The 26817-nt window shown below is 40.0% G+C and overlaps 1 protein-coding gene across 1 annotated transcript; it reads right to left on the reverse strand.

Moving 5' to 3' along the window:
* Positions 1–1653: 1653 nt before the first annotated feature.
* LOC145687420 (uncharacterized) lies at positions 1654–6534 on the reverse strand. The gene is made up of 2 exons (XM_081760877.1): positions 6012–6534; positions 1654–1664 (listed from the first exon to the last, which is right to left on the reverse strand). Exons 1-2 carry the CDS (start codon positions 6532–6534, stop codon positions 1654–1656), a joined length of 534 nt encoding a protein of 177 aa, XP_081617003.1.
* Positions 6535–26817: the final 20283 nt, after the last annotated feature.

The following is a 26817-nucleotide window of genomic DNA, read 5'->3' on the forward strand; positions in this document are numbered from 1 at the left end:
CTAAAACCCTTTCTCCGCTTAAAATAAATGAAACAACACGTATTCGTTTATTTTATGTGTAGTATCTACCTGCTATACTTTTAAATCAACATCGTAATTTTACACTTGGGAAGTGTTACTTGTAAATGTGACTAACTAAAATAATTAAAACGAAGCTCCTCTTTTCTGTTTTCAGACGTTCAGCTATCCGAATATTCCCCCGAGATGCCTAAACTATTCTTATGGAAATGTGACACGGTGATCCGAGCTTCGATGGTGAGAGTTGTAAGGGGTTGTATGTTCCGATCGGACATACCATTGAGGAATTAACGTCGAAAAATTGGATTTCTGAGATGCCTGAACTGTTCTTCGTCTAATTTGAGACGGTGATTTGAGAGCGCTTGCGAAGTGTCGCAAGGCGTCGCATGTCCAGATCGGACATACTATTGAGGTATAATCGTCGGAAACGTGATATACATTGACAATATTGGAAAAGTATTTAGCGCTCGAACCCTCGTTGTAAACAATTTGAACTGGAATTTTCAGCATTAGAAATCAGGCGAGTCTCTTTCGAGTTGTTCCGAAAAAAAAAAAAAGTTTCTCCTGCGAGTGAGCTCCTCTTTATTCAACTTAGGAGTTCAGTTGACCGGATATTCCTCCGAAATGCCGGAAGTGGCTTTAACGAAATCTCACATAGCAATTTGAGAGGGCGCCCTGAATGTCATGAGGTGTCGCCTGTCCCGATTGGACATACCATTGAGAAAAAAAAATCAACGAAAAACTGGTTTAATCAATGAAGGTTGATCGCTTCGCTCTAAATTTGTAATTATTATTTACCTGGTGCTTAATAGTTTTACAAAATAGTATAAGAAGTGTTAGTCATATTTGTAGCGGATGTGGTCCCGTGTTTGATTCCTAACTAACTAACTAAGTAACTAACTCTATGGCCTATGGAACCCGGAGGTTCAATGCTGCGTTCACAAAAGCTCTCCACTGACTTCTATCCTTAGCTAATTGCATCCAATTTCTGTATTCCAATCTCTGCGAGATCCATCTTAATATTGTCCTCCCATCTGCGCCTAGGTCTTTCTAATGCTAGTTTTCCGATTGGTCATCCAGTCAAGATTTTGAAAGCGTTTCTACTTTCTTCCATTCTAGCTACATGACCCGCCCACCTTAGCCTCCTAGACTTGACGACCCTAACAATGTTGGGTAAACCGTATAAACTATGTAGTTCCTCGTTATGAAGTTTCCGCCATTCCCCACTCCCGTTCCTCTTGAGCCCGAATATTCGTCTCAGGATCTTGTTCTCTTCAGTCTATGTTCTTCCCTCAGAATAAGTGGCCATGTTTCGCAGCCATACAAAACAACAGGAATGATTATCGTTTTGTATGTTTTAAGCTTCAAATTCCTCGACAGAATTCGCGACGACAAGAGATTTTGAACCGAATAGTAACACGAATTCCCTGCTTTTAGTCGACATTTAATTTCTTCGTGGATATGATTTTCCTCTGTTAATATTGATCCTAGATATTTGAAACTATCCATTTTATCAAAAGTATTATTTAATATTTTAACGCACGTATAATTTGCTGTATTACGGTCCCAAAGCACTTCCACGTATTTAGTTTTCTCTGCATTATTCCCATGTTTGATTCCTAGTAGAACTAACGTCTAGCCTTGCCCTGCATAGTGGAAAAAATATGGAAATACATGAATAAACAAGTAGGATCCGAAGTCCGGAAATAAGGGTGTTTAATTTATATAAGAAATAATATAAATTTTCTGATTTAGTCAGATTGCAATCAAGTTAAATATATAATATGAATGAAGCAGTACGCACACGTATGTGTAAATTGTTATAGGATATATTATGCTTTTCACCCTTTCAACATTAAAGTTCGTATGTCAAGAGCCTATAGTTCTCGTGTAACAACCAAGATCTGTAGTAATGTGAGACATTTTTTTCATCAGTAGTGAGACCATCTCCCTTTCTAAGAGGCTATCTAACCTAAAGAGCCTATATTTTAGACATGTGTTTCACGCCGAGAGTTGAGTTAACCACAAGCAGCAAGATTTTCTATTAAAAGTGAGAAGATAAATATGTGGGTTGTTCTTGTGTTAAGGATTAAAGGAAAATTTTTGTTTCTCTTGTATTTTAAATATAAGCAAACTTTAGTACATAAAACGTGAAGTTTTCCTTTGTTTTATAAAATACGTAGCAGTGTTATTCACAGTCGGGGCAGTCCACGCAAAGTGATCGAGAGAAAAAAAATGCCCCTCGACCTTTTCAAAAAAAAAAAACTAATTTTTTCATGAATGTTTATCTTATATCAGGGTATTCAAAACTACACTGTAAAAAATCCGGTGTTGAAACAACACAAAATTATTACCACTTTAGCGTATTACTTGTGTGTTAATTCAGCACCAACGGTCACGGTCACGGTCACGGTCACGGTAATTTTGTGGTTATGTATAGAGTATCGGGCCGGAGCCCCTGACTTCATGAGTAATATGTTATAAAGAATATATCATGATGTGCTGGTGGTTTGTTGGATGTTACTATTGTTTTGGTATGTATGGGAGACTACATCTGCAACTGTCGCAGAGTAGCTGATTATGACTTCTTTACCAGTTCTGGAGAGATTTTAAATGCGTGGTGTTCGATGGACGTTCCGCAGTGCGCATTCGGTGCCGATATTAGCTATAGCTGGATTTATATGTCTGGGTAAAGTACGCCAGAACTTATTGTGGAGATGCCGTAGAACGTCTCTGACAGTGGGTAGCTCTAAGTCTTCCAGGATCTGGCTGTTTCGTGTATATCTGTCGTGACCAGTGATTATACGACCAGCTCGAGTTTGCACACTTTCGAGAGTTTGTACGTGACTATGGGAAGCATGTTGCCAGGCAGGGCATGCATAAGAGATGGCAGACAGGATTATCATTTTGAAGATGTGAACTCGGACCTCATGAGAAAGGGAGCTACAGCGCAAGATGGGGTACAACGCTGAGATTTTTCGTAATGCTCTCTGTTTTATGTCTCTAATGTGTGCGGCGAACGTTAGACTACGATCTAAAGTTACACCCAAATATTTGGCGTGCGTAGCATGAGGAATGCGTGTGTTCTCATAATTTAGATTTCGATGGACCCGGATGCGTCTCCGACTGTGGATGACAGCACAGCTTTTGTCTGCACTAATTTTGATTCTCCAACGTCTTGCCCATTCTTGAAGAGCTATGAGTTGGCGTTGCATGTATATGTAACACTGTGCAAGTGAGCTACTGGTCGTGAAAAAGGCAGTATCGTCGGCGTATGTTGCAATAAAGCAATGGGGTTAGGTCGGGATATCTGCTGTTTACAGATTATATAAAAGCGGTGAAAGTACAGCGCCTTGTGGAACACCTGCTTTAATAGGTCTAGACGTGGATTTAACACCGTCAACAGACACATGGAATTTTCTGCCAATGAGGTAGGAACGCAGTAAATGCAGAAGACGATCTCAAAAACCTTGCGTGTATAGTTTATATAAAAGTCCAGCTAACCATACTTTATCAAAGGCTTTTGAGACATCCAGGTAGACTCCAAGGGTGTGTTGTTTTCTGTTGAAAGCCACTGTTAAATGATCCACTACTCGCACGAGTTGTGTAGTAGTGCTATGTTGTGCACGAAACCCTAACTGGTGAAATGGTAAAAGGTCCCTAGTAGCTACATGCTGTTTCAGCCTCCAATGAAACACACGTTCAAAGAGTTTACTTAGATGTGACAGAAGACTTATTGGCCTATAGTTTTGCGGGAGAAGTGGATTCTTCCCGGGCTTGGGGATGGTGATAATACGAGCTTCCTTCCAGGTTTTCGGGAAATAGCATAAGTGAAAGATGGCATTGAATAAATAGGTTAGGAAGACCAGTAGTTTTCTGGTTGGATGTTTTAGGATATCAGATCGAATCCTGTCGGGCCCGGATGCTGTTTTCGCCGGCAGACATTTGATGTGTCTTTCTATTTCTCGAGGTGTAACTAAGATGATGTCATGTATAGGGTTTTGTGTAGTTAGGCTATGTAGTGTGGTTCGGATGTGCTGTTTGAGATAGGGATCAAGACGTGATCTGTTAGGCTGGAACTGTTCTTCCAGGGAGTCAGCGAAAATGTCCGCTTGCGACTGTGGGTCTCGAGTCAGTCCTTGTGGGCCTTGAAGGACTCTAGCTCTGGAAGCATTTGTAGCACGCTGGAAGGATTTAGAGAATGTCCAAATTTTTCGATCATTTGCTGTGATATTTCGAAAAGTATCTTCCCAGTACTGTTGATTTTGTCGCTGTGTGAGCATCTTGAGCTTCGCACGCAGTTTATTCCATAATGTTTTGTATGCTGGATGTAATGTGTGCTGCCATCGTTGTGTAGCCCAACGTTTTAAATGGAGATAGATCTGCAGATGTAGACTGTCACATTGTCCTGTGTGCGTTGGAGAGATTTTGGTAGTGGAGCTCGCTGCCTCTGCTGTTCGAAGTGCTAATGTGATGTGAGAAACCGCTTGGTCGATGTCCTCAATAGTAGCTGGCCGATCTCGGAGATCGATCATAGTGTTTAGTTTTTGTTTAAAGATATCCCAATCGGTTTCTATTTGCTTAAAAATAGGGGCACAATGGGCAATGCTGCGGTGTGAGACGTGAAAAATGACTGGATCATGATCAGAGTCTAAATCTGAGATGACATAAGGATGGACAGTAAAGGATACGTCTTTACAAAGAGCGACGTCAATCACATCGGGTTGTCCGCCGAACTTTGGATGATGAGTTGGGTCTGGCTTAGCACTGATGTTGAAGTTGGACTTGAGGAGGTATTGGTGTAAGTCGTCTGCAGCACTGTTTGAAGTAATCGAGTTCCATTCTCCATGTTTAGCATTTAGATCTCCAGCTAAAATGACCTTTTGCCCTAAGTTTGCGATGACATCGAAGTCTGTGGGCTGTAGTTGTGTGGCCGGGGACCTGTACCCGGTAACCAATATTAATGGAACGCCTGGAGTTATTAGCTCAACAGCAAGTGCCTCCAAAGTAAGTAGGGGTGGTATTGTAACCAACCTGACTGGGAAAGCCTTTTTGATTATAAGTAGTAATCCCCCTTTCTGTCTGCCCACTCTATCCTGCCGATAGACAATGTAATTGGGTAGTCGCCAAGTAGTGATTCGAGCAGTAAAGTGTGTTTCTTGCACAAACATGACATCAACTCTATGGTGTGTGAGAAATCTAATTAGCGTTTGTTTCTGCCCCTCGAGACCATCTGCATTCCATGTAGCAAGGATAAGTGTATGATGTAGGACGCTGGAGTTAGAAACAGCCATCGTCAACCATTTCTGCTATTGTTTCTATTACTGCTGCAGCCTTGGAAGCTGAGTCTGCTGCTTAACGAAAACGGGTAATACCACGTTTAATATGCGTTATGATTTTGTGGAAATGTAACCCCTTGAGGAATGAAAGAATAGACTTTAGGTCCAGGTCTTCTTTGGGGCTCTCCTGTTTTTCGGCAGAAGCTGATTGGAGGTGGGAAGCAGGAGGGGCTGCAACGTCTTCATTGTCCGTAGCCATAGGTTGGACATGAATAATAGTGGGATCGGGAATTGTATCTGCTGCTGGTTTGTTGACAGTTTTCTCCGCTTTATCTTGAAGTTTTCTCGGCTGCTGTGCCGGCAATTTAAGAGCCTCAGAATAGGTTTTTAATACTGGACATCCACGGTAATTTTCCGGGTGATCTCCCTGACAATTTGCGCAAGTGGCGGGTGTGGAGGAGTCGGATTTACTGCAGGACTGGGTAAAATGAAATTGACCACATTTGAGACAGCGCGGATGCGCTTGGCAGGTGTCCTGTGAATGCCCCAAGCGTTGGCATCTGTAACACTGTAGCACCGAGGGAGGCTTATATGGTTCGATTTGGACCTTGTAATGAAGTAGATTGTTGATAGCGTAGATCTCTTTAATAGTTGCACTTCGTTCCAGAGCAATCAAAAACAGTGGCATCATAATTTTCTTGTTATCTGTCTTGCTTTTGCGAGACATTTGATGAACGCTTGTTGGTTTGTAGCCCAGTCGGATAAATTCATCCTTCAGATCGTCTAAGTCAGTGTCAATGCGCAGTTTTCGGACAACCACCTTAATAGCCCTTTCATTTTTTGCTACCCCTGTGGCATACTCAGTTTTCGTTTGATCGCAGTAAGCCTTGATAGAATTGTAGTCATCTTTGTTTGCCGCTTGAATCCGAATGCGCTCCTTAGTTGACTGAGCTAGAGGGGGCTCCTTCAATGCTCGTGACAAAGTCATAATAAATGTATAGGTGTTAGTAATTCCGTAAATGAAAATCGGAGAAGGCTTGAAACTGGGTGGCTGTTTGGTCGTGGCAGCTTTAGTGCTGGTACTAGCATTATCTGATTGTGCTGGGGACAAGACCTCGAACTTATTACTGAGTGGAAGAGGTGGATAGTCGGAGACACTATTAGTGAGGTGTTCTGTCTTGATGTTTGCTAAAGAAGACCTACGTCGCTTCAGCGTTCCTACTACCGTGAAGTCCATGTCTTCAGGCTTACTGGAAGTGGATGATTATGAAGCACTGGGCTGCTTAAGTGTAGTGGATTTCAATTTCGCTGGGGCGGCTACTTGCTTCTTTTTGCCTAAAGGCACTAGAAAATCTTCTGGTTTGTAAGTTGGTTTTGCTATTTTGCCCCTGAGACCTGGAATCCGGGGTGATTGTACTTCTTTATCTGACTTTGCTGCTGGCTTCTGAGAAGCCATCTTAATAACTAAACTGGGAGATGGCGCCAGCTTACCACAAAAGAGGGTACTGATCGCCCCTGTATACTGTGGTGTCTTAGAGCAATGCTCTAGGGGTGAATTTATTTAAGGTGGCTACTCCTCCGAAGAGGAAGCACTAATATAAATCGTTATCCGGTAGATATGCCAAAGTCGTCAACTAATTTTAGTGTTATCAGTCTCCGAAGAGGAGAATATCGAAAACAAATCGTTAACCAAGAGAATAGCAAGTTCGTCAAAAGTAATAATCAATTAGGAGTATTAGCCTCCGTAGAGGCTTAAAACCAATTCGACGGTTGTTTCCTTAATCCTCAGAGGGGTAAGTAATCCAACCGTATTAATGAAGTTCGCGATTTAATCAATAGGGATGGACACACTAAATGACTTGCTTATTTTTCTCCGCCAGCTACGGATACCCTATTTTTTTACCTGGTTAGAGATTCCAGGTGGCCAGTTCGAGCACCAAGCACATCGCCTTCTGAGAATATCAGAAATAACTCATCACTACCTGAGGGAATTGGCATTGGTATTCATCGTTTTATATGAGCAAAGCTTTGCAAAACATATTTGGCACTTGTGCCAAGTGATGAATAAAGTTCTATGTTTCCTGTTATCGATCACAACAATATTGTAAACCAGTGAATCGTCTGACAACAGTTACATAAGCAACAGTTCTGCCATCTTCTGTTCATACGTGCTAAGACACAAGAATAACAAATGAAGAAAATAGATGGAATCACTGCTATCTGTGTAACTGTTGTTAGATGATTCACAGGTTTACAATAGTATTATTATGACCGATTACAAAAAACATAGAATATCACTAGTCACTTGCCACAAATGCGAAATGTATTTCGCAAAGCTTTACTCATACAAAAAGTAAAAAACGATCCAAATTCTCACAGCTAATACCAAGGTATTTTTGATATGCTCCGAAGGTGATGTCTTGGTTTTGTCATCATACCTTACCAAGCAACCTAGCCTCTCTTGTGTCAGTTACTGTGCCAGCGAGGACCAAGTATAGCATACGCACTTGCGAGCATAGCACAATTACAGCACTTAGGGGTCTGATGAAAGTTTTCACTTTCGGAGGGTGTCTTGTTTTTTGAACCTCATCTAACATCTTTTCATTTTTTTTTATCTTCATTTGGGCTTTGGCCCTCGGCTCCTCTATCACGATGACGGACACTGGCAAAGTTAACGGATCTACGAATCTCGGTCAAGATGTCGGATTACAACCTCCACCGGTTAACATCGGGCCTAACGGTCGCCAAAAGACGCAGCCAAGGATTGTCACGGGAACACCTCGTTCAGACCGTAACTCTATTCCTTCCTATGCTGATTGCATCACCAAAGGACATAGAATTCGTTCTCGATCTTTCTCTGATGGCGAACAAGGGCTAGATTCAAAGAAGCAACGAATTTCTCCCAGTGTTAATCAGCCTACAACTGACAGCCATTGTATGGATTGGGCATCCACTTCTGCCGATAATCATCATCAGCAATACCAGCCAGATCCCGTGTACAACTTCTTGCTAACCGACTACGATCAGAAATATGACACTGTTCGTGCTGTCTTCCAGCAATTAGTCAAGTACGTTTCTCGGCCTGAAATCCGTGAAATTGTTAAGACACGCCGTGGCATCATTTTGAAATCCACTAACCCAAATTTCGCCACGCATGTTCGCAACAAGGCAACTTATGAAATTTTTGGGACGAAAGCAAAGATTTCTACTTTACAACCGAGTACACGAAACACTCCTCCTCCACCACAGCGGCCTCCTATGCTGTCTGTAGTTATTCGTGGTGTAGAACCCGATCTTACTGATGACGAAATTCTTGCTGAACTCCATCAGGAAGGGCTACCTATAAAGCGTTGTATCAGGATCAAAAACAATAAGGGACCAACTTATCTCGTACGAGTGCTAACTGATCAACAACAGCTGATTGATCAATTTCTATCCAAGGGCGCATATATCTATAGACGCAAATATAAGGTTGAGCCCTCTCGCACGCCAGCCCCTCTGCCTGTTCGCTGCGAGAAATGTCAACAGTATAATTCACACCCAACAGCTGAATGCACCAACAACACCAAATGTGGCTATTGTTCCCGCGAACATCCTACAAAAAACTGTCCAAACCTTGAAGAACCACCACGTTGTGATCGCTGCTCTGAACGTCACCCAACGTACAGCTATAAATGTAAAGCTAAGCCTCAGCCTGATCCAGCTAAGTCTGAACTCGTTGTCCCCATCCGTTCAGTCGATGCACCAACTCCACCAGCAAATTCATTGCGCCATCCAGTGACTGTCGAAGATCTACTTCGTTTTCTCACTATTTCACTACAGAACATCCACCCATTTCTTCGCAACCATATTCTAACTAAAATCATGCACGCAGCCAAACTGTTATTTAATCTACAACTACATGCAACGTATTCCGGACCAACAGTGCATTTTCAAATCCAACCACTTGAAGTTTATGTTTGATATGGACAACTCTACCTACGGACTTATATTCACTTTCATTATGAGTTACAATTTACTATTCCTTAACATACGATCACTGTTGACGCACCAACTGCTCTTTACACAGCTCCTACAGGAAGAACAAATTGCCGCATTTGCTCTTAATGAAACTTACCTTGCACCATATTTAACATGCTATATACCGAAGTATCACTTACTTCGACATGACGCACCATCTGGACCACGTCTCTACGGAGGCACAGCTATTGGTATTCGGCAAAGTCTTCCTTATCGTGCAGTTACTGTTTCCACCTGCTCTTCACCTTCCTGAACATAACATGACGACAATTTATTTTAGAGGCAAAACCATTACCTTTGTTGCTATTTACTATCGTCCAGGCAGAGCTTTCAACTATGATTTCTTCCGCTATATTGATACCAACTTCCTGCATTACATTATCATGGCCAACCTCAATTTTCATAGGCGTTCCCAACGTGACAAAGACAACTTTCTAGATTTTGTTCGGAATGAAACACGAGCTGAATTTCATACTTTACCGAAACCTACACGTCCTATCAGTCGTACTACTCCTGACGTAGTCATAACTTCATCTTCACTATCTCAATCTATTCACATATCTGTACTTGACTCCATAGGTAGCGACCATGTCCCCATCAAAGTCGAACTTCATTGTTCACCCAACACTCAGCCGAAGCCGCCTCCTCAGAAGGTCTACTGCTACCGAAGGGCAAATTGGGAACAATATCGCACCGATTTAGATACTGCCGTAACTACGCTCACAATGCCTAGTACGCAATACGAACTCGATCGAACAATCACTGGACTTACTACAGCCCTTCAAGACGCAGCACAACGTTCTATCCCCACAATCGAAGTTCAGCTACACAAACCTAAGTTACCTCCGCAATATTTACCATTTATTTCAGCATCCCGGAGAGCTTTCCGTGAATATCTCGCTACGGGTAACCTTGAAGCGCTTCGGCTTCATCGCCAGTACCTAAGGATCACTCATAATTATATCGTTGCGTTCAAAAGACGCCACTGGATTCAAACTTGCAACACACTAGCTAATGAAACACATCCTACAAAATATTGGCGCAAGTTCCATCAATTAACGGGTAAAATTTCTCGTACGCCTTACCCCATTGTTCATAATCATCAAGCAGTCCTTACGGATGCAGAAAAGGCTAATATTTTTGCTTCCTATTTTCAAAATATATTTACACCTCTTCACGGTTGGCATACACCAGATCGCTTCCAATCAACTATAGACAGACATACCGATGCAGCTTCTCCTTTCTTTCGTCCGTCTGCTGATCATGATTTAGAACCAAATAATCCTCTAACCATGTCGATTCAACCCGAAACTATTAGTAATACACTTAAAGGTAAACGGAATACTGCACCAGGATTTGACTCTGTTACATATGTACTCATCAGACAAGCGCCTTACTCTTTTCTACTCTTTCTTAGCACCATTTATACCTTTATTCTGCGAACTGGATATATTCCACTCGACTGGAAATATTCAAAAGTGCTTCTCTTTCCTAAACCAAAGAAACCTCCATCAGAAGTCACATCCTATCGTCCTATTCACCTCACTAGTTGTCTCTGCAAAATCTTGGAAAGAATCCTTGTCCGTCGCATGCACGACCATCTTCACTCACACAATCTTATTCCAATACACCAAGCTGGATTTCGACCAAATTTTAGTACTCAAGATCAACTATTCCGTCTCACCACAGCTATTTACAATCAATATAATACAGGTTTTCCTTCTTGCCTTGTAACGTTTGATTTGGAAAAGGCTTTCGACAAAGTTTGGCACCCTGGCTTACTGTATAAACTTCGTAACTATCTTCTGCCAACTTCGTACATCCGCTTCATACACTCCTTCTTAATAGGACGACTAGCTTATATCTCAATCAATGGAACGCTCTCTCATCCTATCTTGCTGCAATCAGGTGTACCACAAGGCTCATCATTGTCTCCTTTATTATACTTACTGTACGTCGCTGATTTTATTCCTAATAACACCACAATATTTCAGTTTGCTGATGATACTGCTTTTTTCACATCTGGCCGCACCGTACAATCTCTTAATAAAACCATGCAAGTAGCCATTGATGCATTTGTGCGATGGTGTCATGTTTGGAGGTTAAATATTAACATTTCCAAAACACAAACCATAGTTTTCTTACCACGTCGACGCCGTTCACGAGTACATCGAAACCCGAATCTACTTCGCCTTCAGGTCGATCTTACGCATATTCCAGTTTCAAGTACTATTACGTATCTCGGTGTCATTTTTGACACTTATCTTACCTGGACTCCAAATCTCAACAAACTCATAGGTCTAGCGCAAAATCGACTTAATCTTCTCAAGCGATCAGTGGGCACGACTTGGGGATTAAGGGCACATACCGTTCTCAATACGTATAAAACCTTCATGCGGAGTACATTAACCTATGGACATACAGCCTGGGCATCTGCGCCCCTAAAGTTCTATCAAAAACTTGCTATACTAGAACGCCATGCTATACGCCTAGCATACCGCATAAGCCTACCTCATCCAACATGTTTACTTTATGAGATGATCGATTTTCCGCCATTATTAACGCACCTCGAACAACTACGTATACGTTACATCAGCAAACGTATGGCACAGCCCCATCCTATGATACTTGATATACTCCGCTACGACCGTGACAAGATGCACCACCAACTTTCATTGACACCCCTCTCCAACACTTCATGACATTATATCATTTACAGTTAGATGATGACATATTGGACCCCGAAATCTATACAATATACCGACCGCATGAACTTTCATCTCATATCTATCCATCATATGCACAGTAATACCTATTAACAAGGGCCTCCTTCGTCTTCATCATTTCCTGAATCGCCCCAGGAACAGAAGATAACTTCATTCGTCCGAACTAACATAACCTTGTGATGTGACGTCCAAAGCACTGCATTTCATCCATTCATTACATTTGTTCATTTTATTACTGCAGCCCTCAACTTTCTTTTCCTTTCATATTTGTGTTTATGTAATAACTGCCAATATTCTCTTCTAGCCATTAACCTATTAATGTTTGTGTTATATATATGTTTTCTCTCCTGGAATCATTTCAATCCATGCATGTTTAATATTAATATGATGAATAAAGAAATAATAAACCTGGCAACTCTTAGACCACCTACATTTCCATAGAGACACTTGATCTCCAGTACAACACTTACCCGAAGAAAGGGCACAACCCTTTAAACGGGACGACGAAAGAAACTTGGTTTTGACATGTGACACGTGCGGAGACTCACACCCCACTTACAGCTATCACTGCAAGGCAAAACCTCAGGCAGAACCTACTTGTCCAGAGTTTACAGCACCCCTCCGAAGTTCTGATAAGCCAACGCCACCAGCGCAATCAATATTGCACCCTGTCAGTGTTGAGAATCTTCTCAGCTGTTTGACTACTGTGCTTCAAAACATACTGCCTTTTCAAAGTGATCATATCCTTCATACTATTAGTGACACAGCTAAATCACTCTTCAATATCAATCTCCATGCTACCTACTCCAGACAATATGCCATTTTCAAATCGCACCACTTGAAACAACCGTATAAAACCACGGCACTCGTATTTCTCATTATAGCAATTATGAATATTCTATTTCTTAATATTCGATCGTTTCTACAACATAAACTTCTACTGGAACAGCTACTGCTAGAGGAACACATTGATCTATTTGCATTAAATGAAACTGCACTCAAACCTACCACTACAGTACGTCTACCAGGCTATCAAAAATATCGCCATGACTATTCAGGGCATGGTGCAAGAGCACAGGGTGGGGTCGCAGTTGGGTTTTCCCATAAGGTATCGTTTCGTCAATATCATCCACAGATTTTCATCAATCATCCGGAGCATCTTCTTTTGTCAATTTATCTTTTGTCTGGAGTAGGTAGCATGGAGATTGATATTGAAGAGTGATTTAGCTGTGTCACTAATAGTATGAAGGATATGATCACTTTGAAAAGGCAGTATGTTTTGAAGCACAGTAGTCAAACAGTTGAGAAGATCCTCAACACTGACAGGGTGCAATATTGATTGCGCTGGTGGCGTTGGCTTATCAGAACTTCGGAGGGGTGCTGTAAACTCTGGACGAGTAGGTTCTGCCTGAGGTTTTGCCTTGCAGTGATAGCTGTAAGTGGGGTGTGAGTCTCCGCACGTGGCACATGTCAAAACCAAGTTTTTTTTGGCTAGCCGAAGGCTAGCATCCTTTTAGAGGGCTACACCCTCTTTTAGGGAAGGGAGTTAGGAGAACCATTATGGGAAGAAGGTATGGGTGGTGGGCTATGGGTTGTTATTTATTATTATAATCTTTATTTCTTAACATGTTATTGGAAGGACATTATGATCTTTACGATCATAAACATACTTGTAGGCTAACTGGAAACATAAATCATGGTTATACGTGAAAACAAAACTACATATATAATATACGAAATATAGGATACATAATACTACATATAATATAGCAAGAATGGTAAAGAAACATACATAATATGGCAAGCGTGAGAAATCAGACAACAAATGTGAAGGTAGTGATAAGCGATATGTGGAAGTCATGATGAAAAATGAAAGATGAGATGAAGTGCACTTGACGCCACAACACGACACAAAGTGTTAGAAAGACGAATGTGGTTATCTTCTGCCTAGGGGCTGCTCTAGGCTAATGGAGACGTGGTGAACCCTGTTAGTGAGATGGAATTACTGTGCATATGATGGAAAGATATGCGGGAGATGAATATGCAAACGATAATCTTGGAGAATCTGTAGATCGAGATGGTCGGGAGGGACTGTGTAGCAATATAAAGTAAAGAGAAGGTGAAGTGGAGTATGATAGTACCGTGCAGGAGAGGAGTGGAGTGCAAGATGATGCATAGTTTCAAACAATAGAGGATGGTGATGTGTGTAGCGTTGAGTAATGAATTTTAAACGGAGAGTTTCGAGATGATAGGTAAGTGTAGGAAATGCTATTAAAGAATAGAGGTCCCGAGTTGGACTCGGGAGAGAAATGCGGAAGGCGATGCGGAAAGCATGTCTCTCAAGAATGGCTAATTTCTGATAATGTGAGGAAGGAGCAACAAAAAAAAACAAGATTTTTTTTTGTTCGTCGTCCCGTTTAAAGGGTTGTGCCCTTTCTTCGGGTAAGTGCTGTACTGGAGATCAATTGTCTCTATGGAAATGTAGGTGGTCTAAGGGTTGCCAGGTTATTTATTTCTTTATTCATCACATTAATATTAAACATACATGGATTGAAATGATTCCAGGAGAGAAAAAACATATATATAACACAAACAGTAATAGGTTAATGGCAAGAAGACACTATTTGCATTTATTACACAAACACTTAAACACTTAATTAAGAGGAAAAGAAAGTTGAGGGCTGCAGTAATATAATGAACAACTGTAATGAATGGATGAAATGCAGTGCTTTGGACGTCACATCACAAGGTTATGTTAGTTCAGACGAATGAGGTTATCTTCTGTTCCTGGGGCGATTCAGGAACTGATGAAGACGAAGGAGGCCCTTGTTAATAGGTATTACTGTGCATATGATGGATAGATGTGAGATGAAAGTTCGTGCGGTCGGTAGATTGTAAAGATTTCGGGGTCCAAGATGTCATCATCTAACTGTAAATGATATAATGTCATGAAGTGTTGGAGAGGGGTGTCAATGAAAGTTGGTGGTGCATCGTTGTCACGGTCGTAGCGGAGTATATCAAGTATCATAGGATGGGGCTGTGCCATACGTTTGCTGATGTAACGTATACGTAGTTGTTCAAGATGTGTTAATAATGGCGGAAAATCGATCATCTCATAAAGTAAACGTGTTGGGTGCGGTAGGCTTATGCGGTATGCTAGGCGTATAGCATGGCGTTCTAGTATAGCAAGTTTTTGATAGAATTTTAATGGCGCAGATGCCCAGGCTGTATGTCCATAGGTTAATGTACTCCGCATGAAGGTTTTATACGTATTGAGAACGGTACGTGCCCTTAATCCCCAGGTTGTGCCCACTAATCTTTTGAGAAGATTAAGTCGATTTTGCGCTTGACCTATGAGTTTGGTGAGGTGTGGAGTCCAGGTAAGATGAGTGTCAAAAATGACACCGAGATACGTAATAGTACTTGAAACTGGAATAGACGTAAGATCAACCTGAAGGCGAAGTAGATTCGGGTTTCGATGCACTCGTGAACGGCGTCGACGTGGTAAGAAAACTATGGTTTGTGTTTTGGAAGAGTTTATATTTAACCTCCAAACATGACACCATCGCACAAATGAATCAATGGCTACTTGCATGGTTTTATTAAGTGATTGTACGGTGCGGCCAGATGTGAAGAAAGCGGTGTCGTCAGCAAACTGAAATATTGTGGTGTTATTAGGAATAACAAGATCAGCGACGTACAGTAAGTATAATAAAGGAGACAATGATGAGCCTTGTGGTACACCTGATTGCAGCAAGATAGGATGAGATAGCGTTCCATTGATTGAGATGTAAGCTAGTCGTCCTATTAAGAAGGAGTGTATGAAGCGGATGTATGAAGTTGGCAGTCGATAGTTACGAAGTTTATATAGTAAGCCAGGGTGCCAAACTTTGTCAAAAGCCTTTTCCAAATCAAATGTTACAAGGCAAGAAGGAAAACCTGTATTGTATTGATTGCAAATAGCTGTGGTGAGACGGAATAATTGATCTTGAGTACTAAAATTTGGTCGAAATCCAGCTTGGTGTATTGGAAGAAGATTATGTGAGTGAAGATGGTCGTGCATGCGACGGACAAGGATTCTTTCCAAGATTTTGCATAGACAACTAGTGAGGTGAATAGGACGATAGGATGTGACTTCTGATGGAGGTTTCTTTGGTTTAGGAAAGAGAAGCACTTTTGAGTATTTCCAGTCGAGCGGAATATATCGAGTGCGCAGAATAAATGTATAAATGGTGCTAAGAAAGAGTAGAAAAGAATGAGGCGCTTGTCTGATGAGTACATATGTAACAGAGTCAAATCCTGGTGCAGTATTCCGTTTACCTTTAAGTGTATTACTAATAGTTTCGGGTTGAATCGGCATGGTTAGAGGATTATTTGGTTCTAAATCATGATCAGCAGACGGACGAAAGAAAGAAGAAGTTGCATCGGTATGGCGATTTATAGTTGATTGCAAGCGATCTGGTGTATGCCAACCGGGTAGAGGTGTAAAGATATCTTGAAAATAGGAAGCAAAAATATTAGCCTTTTCTGCATCCGTGAGGACTGCTTGATGATTATGAACAATGGGGTAAGGCGTACGAGAAACTCTACCTGTTAATTGATGGAATTTGCGCCAATATTTGGTAGGATGTGTTTCATTAGCTAGTGTGTTGCAAGTTTGAATCCAGTGGCGTCTCTTGAACGCAACGATATAATTATGCGTGATCCTTAGGTACTGGCGATGAAGCCGAAGCGCTTCAAGGTTACCCGCAGCGAGATATTCACGGGAAGCTCTCCGGGATGCTGAAATAAATGGTAAATATTGCGGAGGTAACTTAGGTTTGTGTAGCTGAACTTCGATTGTTGGAATGGAACGTTGTGCTGCGTCTTGAAGGGCTGTAGTAAGTCCAGTGATTGTTCGATCGAGTTCGTATTGCGTACTAGGCATTGTGAGCGTACTTACGGCAGTGTCTAAATCGGTGCGATATTGTTCCCAATTTGCCTTTTGATAGCAGTAGACCTTCTGAGGAGGAGGCTTCGGCTGAGTGTTGGGAGAACAATGAAGTTCGACTTTGATGGGGACATGGTCGCCACCTATGGAGTCAAGTACAGATATGTGAATAGACTGAGATAGTGAAGATGACGTTATGACTACGTCAGGAGTAGTGCGACTGATAGGACGTGTAGGTTTCGGTAAAGTATGAAATTCAGCTCGTGTTTCATTCCGAACAAAATCGAGAAAGTTGTCTTTGTCACGTTGGGAACGGCTATGAAAATTGAGGTCGGCCATGATAATGTAATGCCGAAAGTTGGTATCAATATAGCGGAAGAAATCATAGCTGATAACTCTGCCTGGACGATAGTAAATAGTAACAAAGGTAACTGTTTTGCCTCTAAAATAAATTGTTGTGATGTTATGTTCAGGAAGTTGAAGAGCAGGTGGAACAGTAACTGCACGATAAGGAAGACTTTGCCGAATGCCAATAGCTGTGCCTCCGTAGAGACGTGGTCCAGTTGGAGCGTCGTGTCGAAGTAAATTATACTTCGGTATATAGCATGTTAAATATGGTGCAAGGTAAGTTTCATTAAGAGCGAATGCGGCAATTTGTTCCTCCTTGAGGAGCTGTGTAAAGAGCAGTTGGTGCGTCAACAGTGATCGTATGTTAAGGAAAAGTAAATTGTAACGCATAATGAAAGTGAATATAAGTCCGAAGGTATAGCTGTCCATATCAAACATAAACTTCAAGTGGTTGGATTTGGAAATGCACTGTTGGTCCGGAATACGTTGCATGTAGTTGTAGATTAAATAACAGTTTGGCTGCGTGCATGATTTGAGTTAGAATATGGTTGCGAAGAAATGGGTGGATGTTCTGTAGTGAAATAGTGAGAAAACGGAGTAGATCTTCGACGGTAACTGGATGGCGCAATGAATTTGCTGGTGGAGTTGGTGCATCGACCGAACGTATTGGAACAACTAGTTCAGGCTTTGCTGGATCAGGCTGAGGCTTAGCTTTACATTTATAGCTGTACGTTGGGTGACGTTCAGAACAGCGATCACAACGTGGTGGTTCTTGAAGGTTTGGACAGCTTTTTGTAGGATGTTCGCGGGAACAATAGCCACATTTGGTGCTGTTTGTGCATTCAGCTGTTGGGTGTGAATTATATTGTTGACATTTCTCGCAGCGAACAGGTAGTGGTGCTGGCGTGCGAGATGGCTCAACCTTATATTTGCGTCTATAGATATATGCGCCCTTGGATAGAAGTTGATCAATCAGCTGTTGTTGATCAGTCAGCACTCGAACGAGATAAGTTGGTCCCTGGTTGTTCTTTATCCTGATACAACGCTTTATAGGTAGCCCTTCCTGATGGAGTTCAGCAAGAATTTCGTCATCAGTAAGATCAGGCTCCACACCACGAATAACTACAGACAGCATAGGAGGTCGCCGTGGTGGAGGAGGAGTTTTGCGTGTACTCGGCTGTAAAGTAGAAATCTTTGCTTTGGTCCCAAAAATTTCATAAGTTGCCTTGTTGCGAACATGCGTGTCGAAATTTGGGTTAGTGGATTTCAAAATGATGCCACGGCGCGTCTTAACAATTTCACGGATCTCAGGCCTAGGGACGTACTTGACTAACTGCTGGAAGACAGCACGAACAGTGTCATACTTCTGATCGTAGTCGGTTAGCAAGAAGTTGTACACGGGATCTGACTGGTATTGCTGATGATTATCGGCAGAAGAGGATGCCCAATCCATACAATGGCTGTCAGTTGTAGTCTGATGAACATTGGGAGTAATTCGTTGCTTCTTTGAATCTAGCGCTTGTTCGCCATCAGAGAAAGATCGAGAACGAATTCTATGTCCTTTAGTGATGCAGTCAGCGTAGGTAGTCGAAGGAATAGAGTTACGGTCTGAACGAGGTGTTCCCGTAACAATCCTTGGCTGCTTCTTTTGGTGACCATTAGGCCCGATGTTAAGTGGTGGAGGTTGTAATCCTAAATCCTGACCGATATTCGTAGGTCCGTTAGTTTTGCCAGTGTCTGTCATCGTGATAGAGTAGCCGAGGGCCGAAGCCCAGATGAAGATGAAAAAAAAAATGAAAAGAATGTTAGATGAAGTTCAAAAAACAAGACACCCTCCGAAAGTGAAAACTTTCGTCAGACCCCTAAGTGCTGTAATTGTGCTTTGCTCGCAAGTACGTATGCTATACTTGGTCCTCGCTGGCACAGTAACTGACACAAGAGAGGTTAGGTTTCTTGGTAAGGTATGAAAAAACAAGACATCACCTTCGGAGCATATCAAAAATACCTTGGTATTAGCTGTGAGAATTTGGATCGTTTTTTACTTTTTGTATGAGTAAAGCTTTGCGAAATACATTTCGCATTTGTGGCAAGTGACTAGTGATATTCTATGTTTTCTGTAATCGGTCATAATAATATTATTGTAAACCTGTGAATCATCTAACAACAGTTACACAGATAGCAGTGCTTCCATCTATTTTCTTCATTTGTTATTCTTGTGTCTTAGCACGTATGAACAGAAGATGGCAGAACTGTTGCTTATGTAACTGTTGTCAGACGATTCACTGGTTTACAATATTGTTGTGATCGATAACAGGAAAAATAGAACTTTATTCATCACTTGGCACAAGTGCCAAATATGTTTTGCAAAGCTTTGCTCATATAAAACGATGAATACCAATGCCAATTCCCTCAGGTAGTGATGAGTTATTTCTGATATTCTCAGAAGGCGATGTGCTTGGTGCTGAATTAACACACAAGTAATACGCTAAAGTGGTAATAATTTTGTGTTGTTTCAACACCGGATTTTTTACAGTGTAGTTTTGAATACCCTGATATAAGATAAACATTCATGAAAAAATTAGTTTTTTTTTTTTTTTTTGAAAAGGTCGAGGGGCATTTTTTTTCTCTCGATCACTTTGCGTGGACTGCTCCGACTGTGAATAACGCTGCTACGTATTTTATAAAACAAAGGAAAACTTCACGTTTTATGTACTAAAGTTTGCTTATATTTAAAATACAAGAGAAACAAAACTTTTCCTTTAATCCTTAACACAAGAACAACCCACATATTTATCTTCTCACTTTTAATAGAAAATCTTGCTGCTTGTGGTTAACTCAACTCTCGGCGTGAAACACATGTCTAAAATATAGGCTCTTTAGATTAGATAGCCTCTTAGAAAGGGAGATGGTCTCGCTACTGATGAAAAAAATGTCTCACATTACTACAGATCTTGGTTGTTACACGAGAACTATAGGCTCTTGACATACGAACTTTAATGTTGAAAGGGTGAAAAGCATAATATATCCTATAACAATTTACACATACGTGTGCGTACTGCTTCATTCATATTATATATTTAACTTGATTGCAATCTGACTAAATCAGAAAATTTATATTATTTCTTATATAAATTAAACACCCTTATTTCCGGACTTCGGATCCTACTTGTTTATTCATGTATTTCCATATTTTTTCCACTATGCAGGTCAAGGCTAGACGTTAGTTCTACTAGGAATCAAACATGGGAATAATGCAGAGAAAACTAAATACGTGGAAGTGCTTCGGGACCGTAATACAGCAAATTATACGTGCGTTAAAATATTAAATAATACTTTTGATAAAATGGATAGTTTCAAATATCTAGGATCAATATTAACAGAGGAAAATCATATCCACGAAGAAATTAAATGTCGACTAAAAGCAGGGAATTCGTGTTACTATTCGGTTCAAAATCTCTTGTCGTCGCGAATTCTGTCGAGGAATTTGAAGCTTAAAACATACAAAACGATAATCATTCCTGTTGTTTTGTATGGCTGCGAAACATGGCCACTTATTCTGAGGGAAGAACATAGACTGAAGAGAACAAGATCCTGAGACGAATATTCGGGCTCAAGAGGAACGGGAGTGGGGAATGGCGGAAACTTCATAACGAGGAACTACATAATTTATACGGTTTACCCAACATTGTTAGGGTCGTCAAGTCTAGGAGGCTAAGGCGGGCGGGTCATGTAGCTAGAATGGAAGAAAGTAGAAACGCTTTCAAAATCTTGACTGGATGACCAATCGGAAAACTAGCATTAGAAAGACCTAGGCGCAGATGGGAGGACAATATTAAGATGGATCTCGCAGAGATTGGAATACAGAAATTGGATGCAATTAGCTAAGGATAGAAGTCAGTGGAGAGCTTTTGTGAACGCAGCATTGAACCTCCGGGTTCCATAGGCCATAGAGTTAGTTACTTAGTTAGTTAGTTAGGAATCAAACACGGGACCACATACGCTACAAATATGACTAACACTTCTTATACTATTTTGTAAAACTATTAAGCACCAGGTAAATAATAATTACAAATTTAGAGCGAAGCGATCAACCTTCATTGATTAAACCAGTTTTTCGTTGATTTTTTTTTCTCAATGGTATGTCCAATCGGGACAGGCGACACCTCATGACATTCAGGGCGCCCTCTCAAATTGCTATGTGAGATTTCGTTAAAGCCACTTCCGGCATTTCGGAGGAATATCCGGTCAACTGAACTCCTAAGTTGAATAAAGAGGAGCTCACTCGCAGGAGAAACTTTTTTTTTTCGGAACAACTCGAAAGAGACTCGCCTGATTTCTAATGCTGAAAATTCCAGTTCAAATTGTTTACAACGAGGGTTCGAGCGCTAAATACTTTTCCAATATTGTCAATGTATATCACGTTTCCGACGATTATTCCTCAATAGTATGTCCGATCTGGACATGCGACGCCTTGCGACACTTCGCAAGCGCTCTCAAATCACCGTCTCAAATTAGACGAAGAACAGTTCAGGCATCTCAGAAATCCAATTTTTCGACGTTAATTCCTCAATGGTATGTCCGATCGGAACATACAACCCCTTACAACTCTCACCATCGAAGCTCGGATCACCGTGTCACATTTCCATAAGAATAGTTTAGGCATCTCGGGGGAATATTCGGATAGCTGAACGTCTGAAAACAGAAAAGAGGAGCTTCGTTTTAATTATTTTAGTTAGTCACATTTACAAGTAACACTTCCCAAGTGTAAAATTACGATGTTGATTTAAAAGTATAGCAGGTAGATACTACACATAAAATAAACGAATACGTGTTGTTTCATTTATTTTAAGCGGAGAAAGGGTTTTAGAGGGCAAAAGCCTCCACACAAAATTTTGAAAGTTGACGCCCGAGAAGAAGAAGAATTAAACCGAAATGAAGGAGATTGTGCACAGATGTTGTAGACATAAAATCAGGGAATACGAATTTCGTATTTTCATTTAAAAAAAAACGGTTGGGTGGGGCATGGACCTCTCCAAGTATGTCAGATGAGCTTAAAGGACAAGAAGAATTGCAGTGAAACTTTGTGTATGAACAATAGGCAACAAGAAAACGAACACGGTTCTTTTTATTTTTGGGGGAAAAAGCGGTTTTAGTGGGCAAAAGTCCCCACCCAAAATTTTGAAAATTGAAGCTCAAAAGGCAAGAAGATTGGACCGAAGTGAATGAAATTGTGCACAAATATTGTAAAGGTAAGATGAGGGAATACGTGTTTCGTATTTTCCTGAAAAGAAAATAAAACTGTTGAGTGGACCGAGGCGATGAGTGGCGGAGGGAGTGGACCGAAGTGAATGAAATTGTACGTAGATATTGGATATGTAAAATAATGGATTTCGTGTTTCACAAGTGTCTCCATTCGATTTCTTCAAATTTGGCAGATCAACAACAAGCACAAACAGTATTACGTATTTTATAGTATTTCATTTACCCCTTACAATGCGTTCCCGCATAAACATAAACACAACTAAATTAATTTCCTGTTTGATGTTGATCAGCCAAATTTGAAGCTAAACGGTTAGGGACAGTTGAGAAACACGAAAAGCCTTATTTTACAAAGGATCTATACAATATCTACACACAATTTCATTTGCTTCGGCCCACTCCTTCTTGCACTATTACGGTAATACTTTTTTTTTCGGAGGGGCCTATGCCCAAACACAGTTTTTCCGCAAAAAAAATAAAACACGTTTCATTTATTGTTTTGTAAATTATCCCTATACGTAGTTAAGTTGTAATTTTCCATATACTTGAGGAGCTTAAGACACACACTTATTTGCACTTTTGATATTTTGTAATCAACGGTTTAGAAGATCCATGTCCCACTCAACCGCTTTATTTTCGAAAAAAAAAAACTACCTCATTTTACGTCTGCAATATCTGTGCACAATTTCACTCAATTCGGTGCACTTCTTCTTACCTTTTGGACCTCAAATTTCAAAATTTTCGTTGGGAGGTTTTGCCCCGTAATACCGTTTTGCCGTAGAAAATTTAAAAAAAAAAAACTTATTCATTTATTTTTTTCGCTCATTGTCCCTACACAATGTGTCGTTCCAATTCTTGATGTCCTTAAAGCACTTGTGACATACTGTTATTAGCACTTTTGATATTTCATGATCACAGTTTTGGAGGGTTTGTGTTTCACCCAAACGTTTTTATTTCTTTCCTTTTTTTTCAGAAAAATATGAAAAACGTATTGTTTCATTTTATGTCTTCAATATTTGTGCACAATATCATTCAATTCGGTTCACTCCTTCGAGCCTTTCGGACTTCAAATTCAAAAATTTTTGATGGGTGCTTTTGCCTCCTAAAACCGTTTTTCCGCAGAAAATAAAAAAAAAACTTTTCCATTTATCTTTTTCGTATCGTCACTACACAAAGTTTCGTTGCAGTTCTTAATGTTCTTTACACACATCTGACACACTGTTATTACCACTTTTGATATTTCCTGATCAAAGGTTTAGAGGGATCAGTTCCCCACCTAACCGTTCTTTGCAGGAAAATACAAACCCGCATTCCCTCATTTTACGTCTAAAATATTTGTGTACAATTTCGTTCATTTCTGTCTACTTCTTTCCCTTAGGGCGTCAAATTCTAAACTCTTGGACGGGGGCTTTTGCCCCTAAAACAGTTTTTCGTAAGAAAATTAAAAACACGTGTTCCTTTATTGTTTTGCGTATTCTCCCTACACGAAGCTGTGTACCTATTATTCATGTCCGTAGGCAATTCTGACATACTGTTATTAGCCCTTTTGATATTTCATGATCAAAGATTTGGAAGGGTCCTTGCCCCACCTAACCGTTTTTTCCAGGAAAATACGAAACACGTATTCCCTCATTTTGCGTCTACTATATGAGTGTACGTAACATGTGTATAAAACACGTGTTCGTTTATTTCATGTGTAGTGTCTACCTGTCAAATTTTGTCGAAATCGGAGTGTTACTATTGGGAAGTGTTACATGTTAGAATAATTTTCAAGCTTCAATTGTATCCGTAAGTCACTAAAGAAACATTATTTGACAAGGAAAGATCACCCACGCCGAAAAGCGTTCAGGCTGTTCCTTAAATATAGTCTGACTATATAAATGAAAATGCATATTAACAAAGATTTCATAAAAAGACTTCTCATCACAAAAAAATATAATACCTCACTTTCCTTGTTTTATAAGACTGCGAAGTAAGACATATTAATTTGGAAAATCAGACGAATTTAATATTTCTGAATCAATTTGGCTTCAAGAGACCGATATTATTATTATTATTATTATTATTATTATTATTATTATTATTATTATTATTATTATTATTATTATTATTATATCCTATGATTGAACATATGTAACATGTGTATCAATCAACTCGGCTTGGCGAAAAAAAGACGATCGGTGACAAAATTACTTCCGGTACAAGGTATATAATATAGTTTTAGGGAGTGAGTCTTTCCAACGATTGCACACATTCACCATATGTATCAATAAACTCTTCTTGACGAAAATAGGCGATCGGTACAGAATCGGTCACTTCCGTTTAATTGCTTCCACTATTCGGTATCTAATACAGTTTTTAGAACTTCCGACGTTTGTATGTTTCTAGAGATTGCACACATGCAAAATATATATCATCAATTAACTCGTCTTGACACCCCACCTCGGAAACTGTAATATATACCGTATGGAAGTGGTTCACGGGAAGTCACCGGAATTGCGTTAGTGATCACTTTCTTTCGTGAAGACGAATTGAATTATATATACGTTGCAAGTGTACAAATAGAGACGATTCAGTGAAAGTGAATAATTCCGTTACCGAAAATTTTCTTTTTTCAAGAAGAGATGATTAACATATACGTTGCATGTGTTTTATCGCTCGAAACACTTCACTCCAGTAAATTGTTTTAGATATCGTATATCGAAAGTGGTAATCGGAAGTGAGTAATTTTGGCATTAATCGTTTTCTTTCGTCAAGACGAGTTGATTGGCATATAGTTGCATGTGTGTATTTACTGGAAAAAACTTTATCCTGGAAACTGTGTTAAATATCGTGTACCGAAGTGGATCACCGGAAGTGACTAACTCTGGGATCAACCGCTTCTCTTTAAGAGGAATTGTTGATATACATGTGTTATGTGTGTAATGATTGAAAACACTTCACCTCCAGAAACTGTATCAAATACCGTGCGCAGGAAGTTGTTGACAGTGACTATTACGGTACCTATCGCTTTCGTCAGACAAGTTTAGCAAAAATTTCAATGCAACATGGCTATTTGTAGGCAACTGTAATATTCACTCATATATGACAAAAACGAAACCTACCAAAAAATGGCGTTCTTTTTTTTCACAGCTCAATGCTCTTCGCGAAGTATTTATAAGTGCTATCAACATCAAACAAAAATACGAGTACAAGTAGACGTAAACAGTTAAAACATCCATGTCTAGAGCAAGATTTCAACGTACGACACTCACAGCGAGCGATATACACACCAGAATAGAAGGATGTAGTTGCCGGCTGAAAGAAAGGAAAATTATAAAGAAATGTTTGTTCGACGTAGTATTGAAGCATAAATATCACGTGGTCAGTTTTAAATTGACATCGAAGTGTTCAATTTATTTATGGTTGTTTCTTAAGAAGCATTAGGAAAGAAAATCGTAAAATTGCTGCGGTGGATATTCGAACCGAAGACACCTAATGACTATCTCACATTTCAAGTACGTTTTTCACTCTTCCAACAATACACAGCAGAAATTTCAGTAACAAACATAATATCTCGGACTAGTTATAATATTTTGTTGTATTAGAGTTAAGTGCTAAGTATGAAGATTTGTTCTGATTTTTTTTAAATTTTTACAGCTTTTTGTCTAAACTGCAACATTAACAGGTTGACTGCCATGAGCAGCATATATGATGTTCATGTTTGATATCACAAATTACTAACCTATCCAGGTTCTTGAGTATCATATATGATGCTCATTGTCACAAATTACTGTGAGACTATGAGCATCACATATGGTGCTCGGTTCCCCTTGGTACATTTTCGGGACAAACAAAATGTCGCGAGAAAAATGTAATATAATTACCCATAATACAGCCAGAGGTAAGAAGAAATTATATGGCCTCCTGGTACCAGTACCCTCAAATCACCTTGGAAGTCAACCTGTTAAAATAAATGTAAATAACTATTTTATTCATATTTGCTACGTGAATAGCTTTGTTACACATAATTAAATTACGATGTGGATGTGTATTGTATGGACTGATTGTTCATAACATAGATTCCAGTGTCCCATAAGTAAAAAAAAAAAAAAGAAAGAAATATTAAAGAAAACAAAGATCAAATTAAATTCTAATCATGTCAATAACTAAAACGCAAACTATGAATACGTAAATCAAGTTAAATTGTCAAAGTAAAGAGTTGCAATCTTTATTGTCATAAGGAGGGCCCGGACCA

Source organism: Thermobia domestica, chromosome 6 (assembly GCF_964235325.1).
Source record: "Thermobia domestica chromosome 6, izTheDome1.hap1.1, whole genome shotgun sequence".
In the NCBI taxonomy this organism is placed as follows: Eukaryota; Metazoa; Arthropoda; class Insecta; order Zygentoma; family Lepismatidae; genus Thermobia; species Thermobia domestica.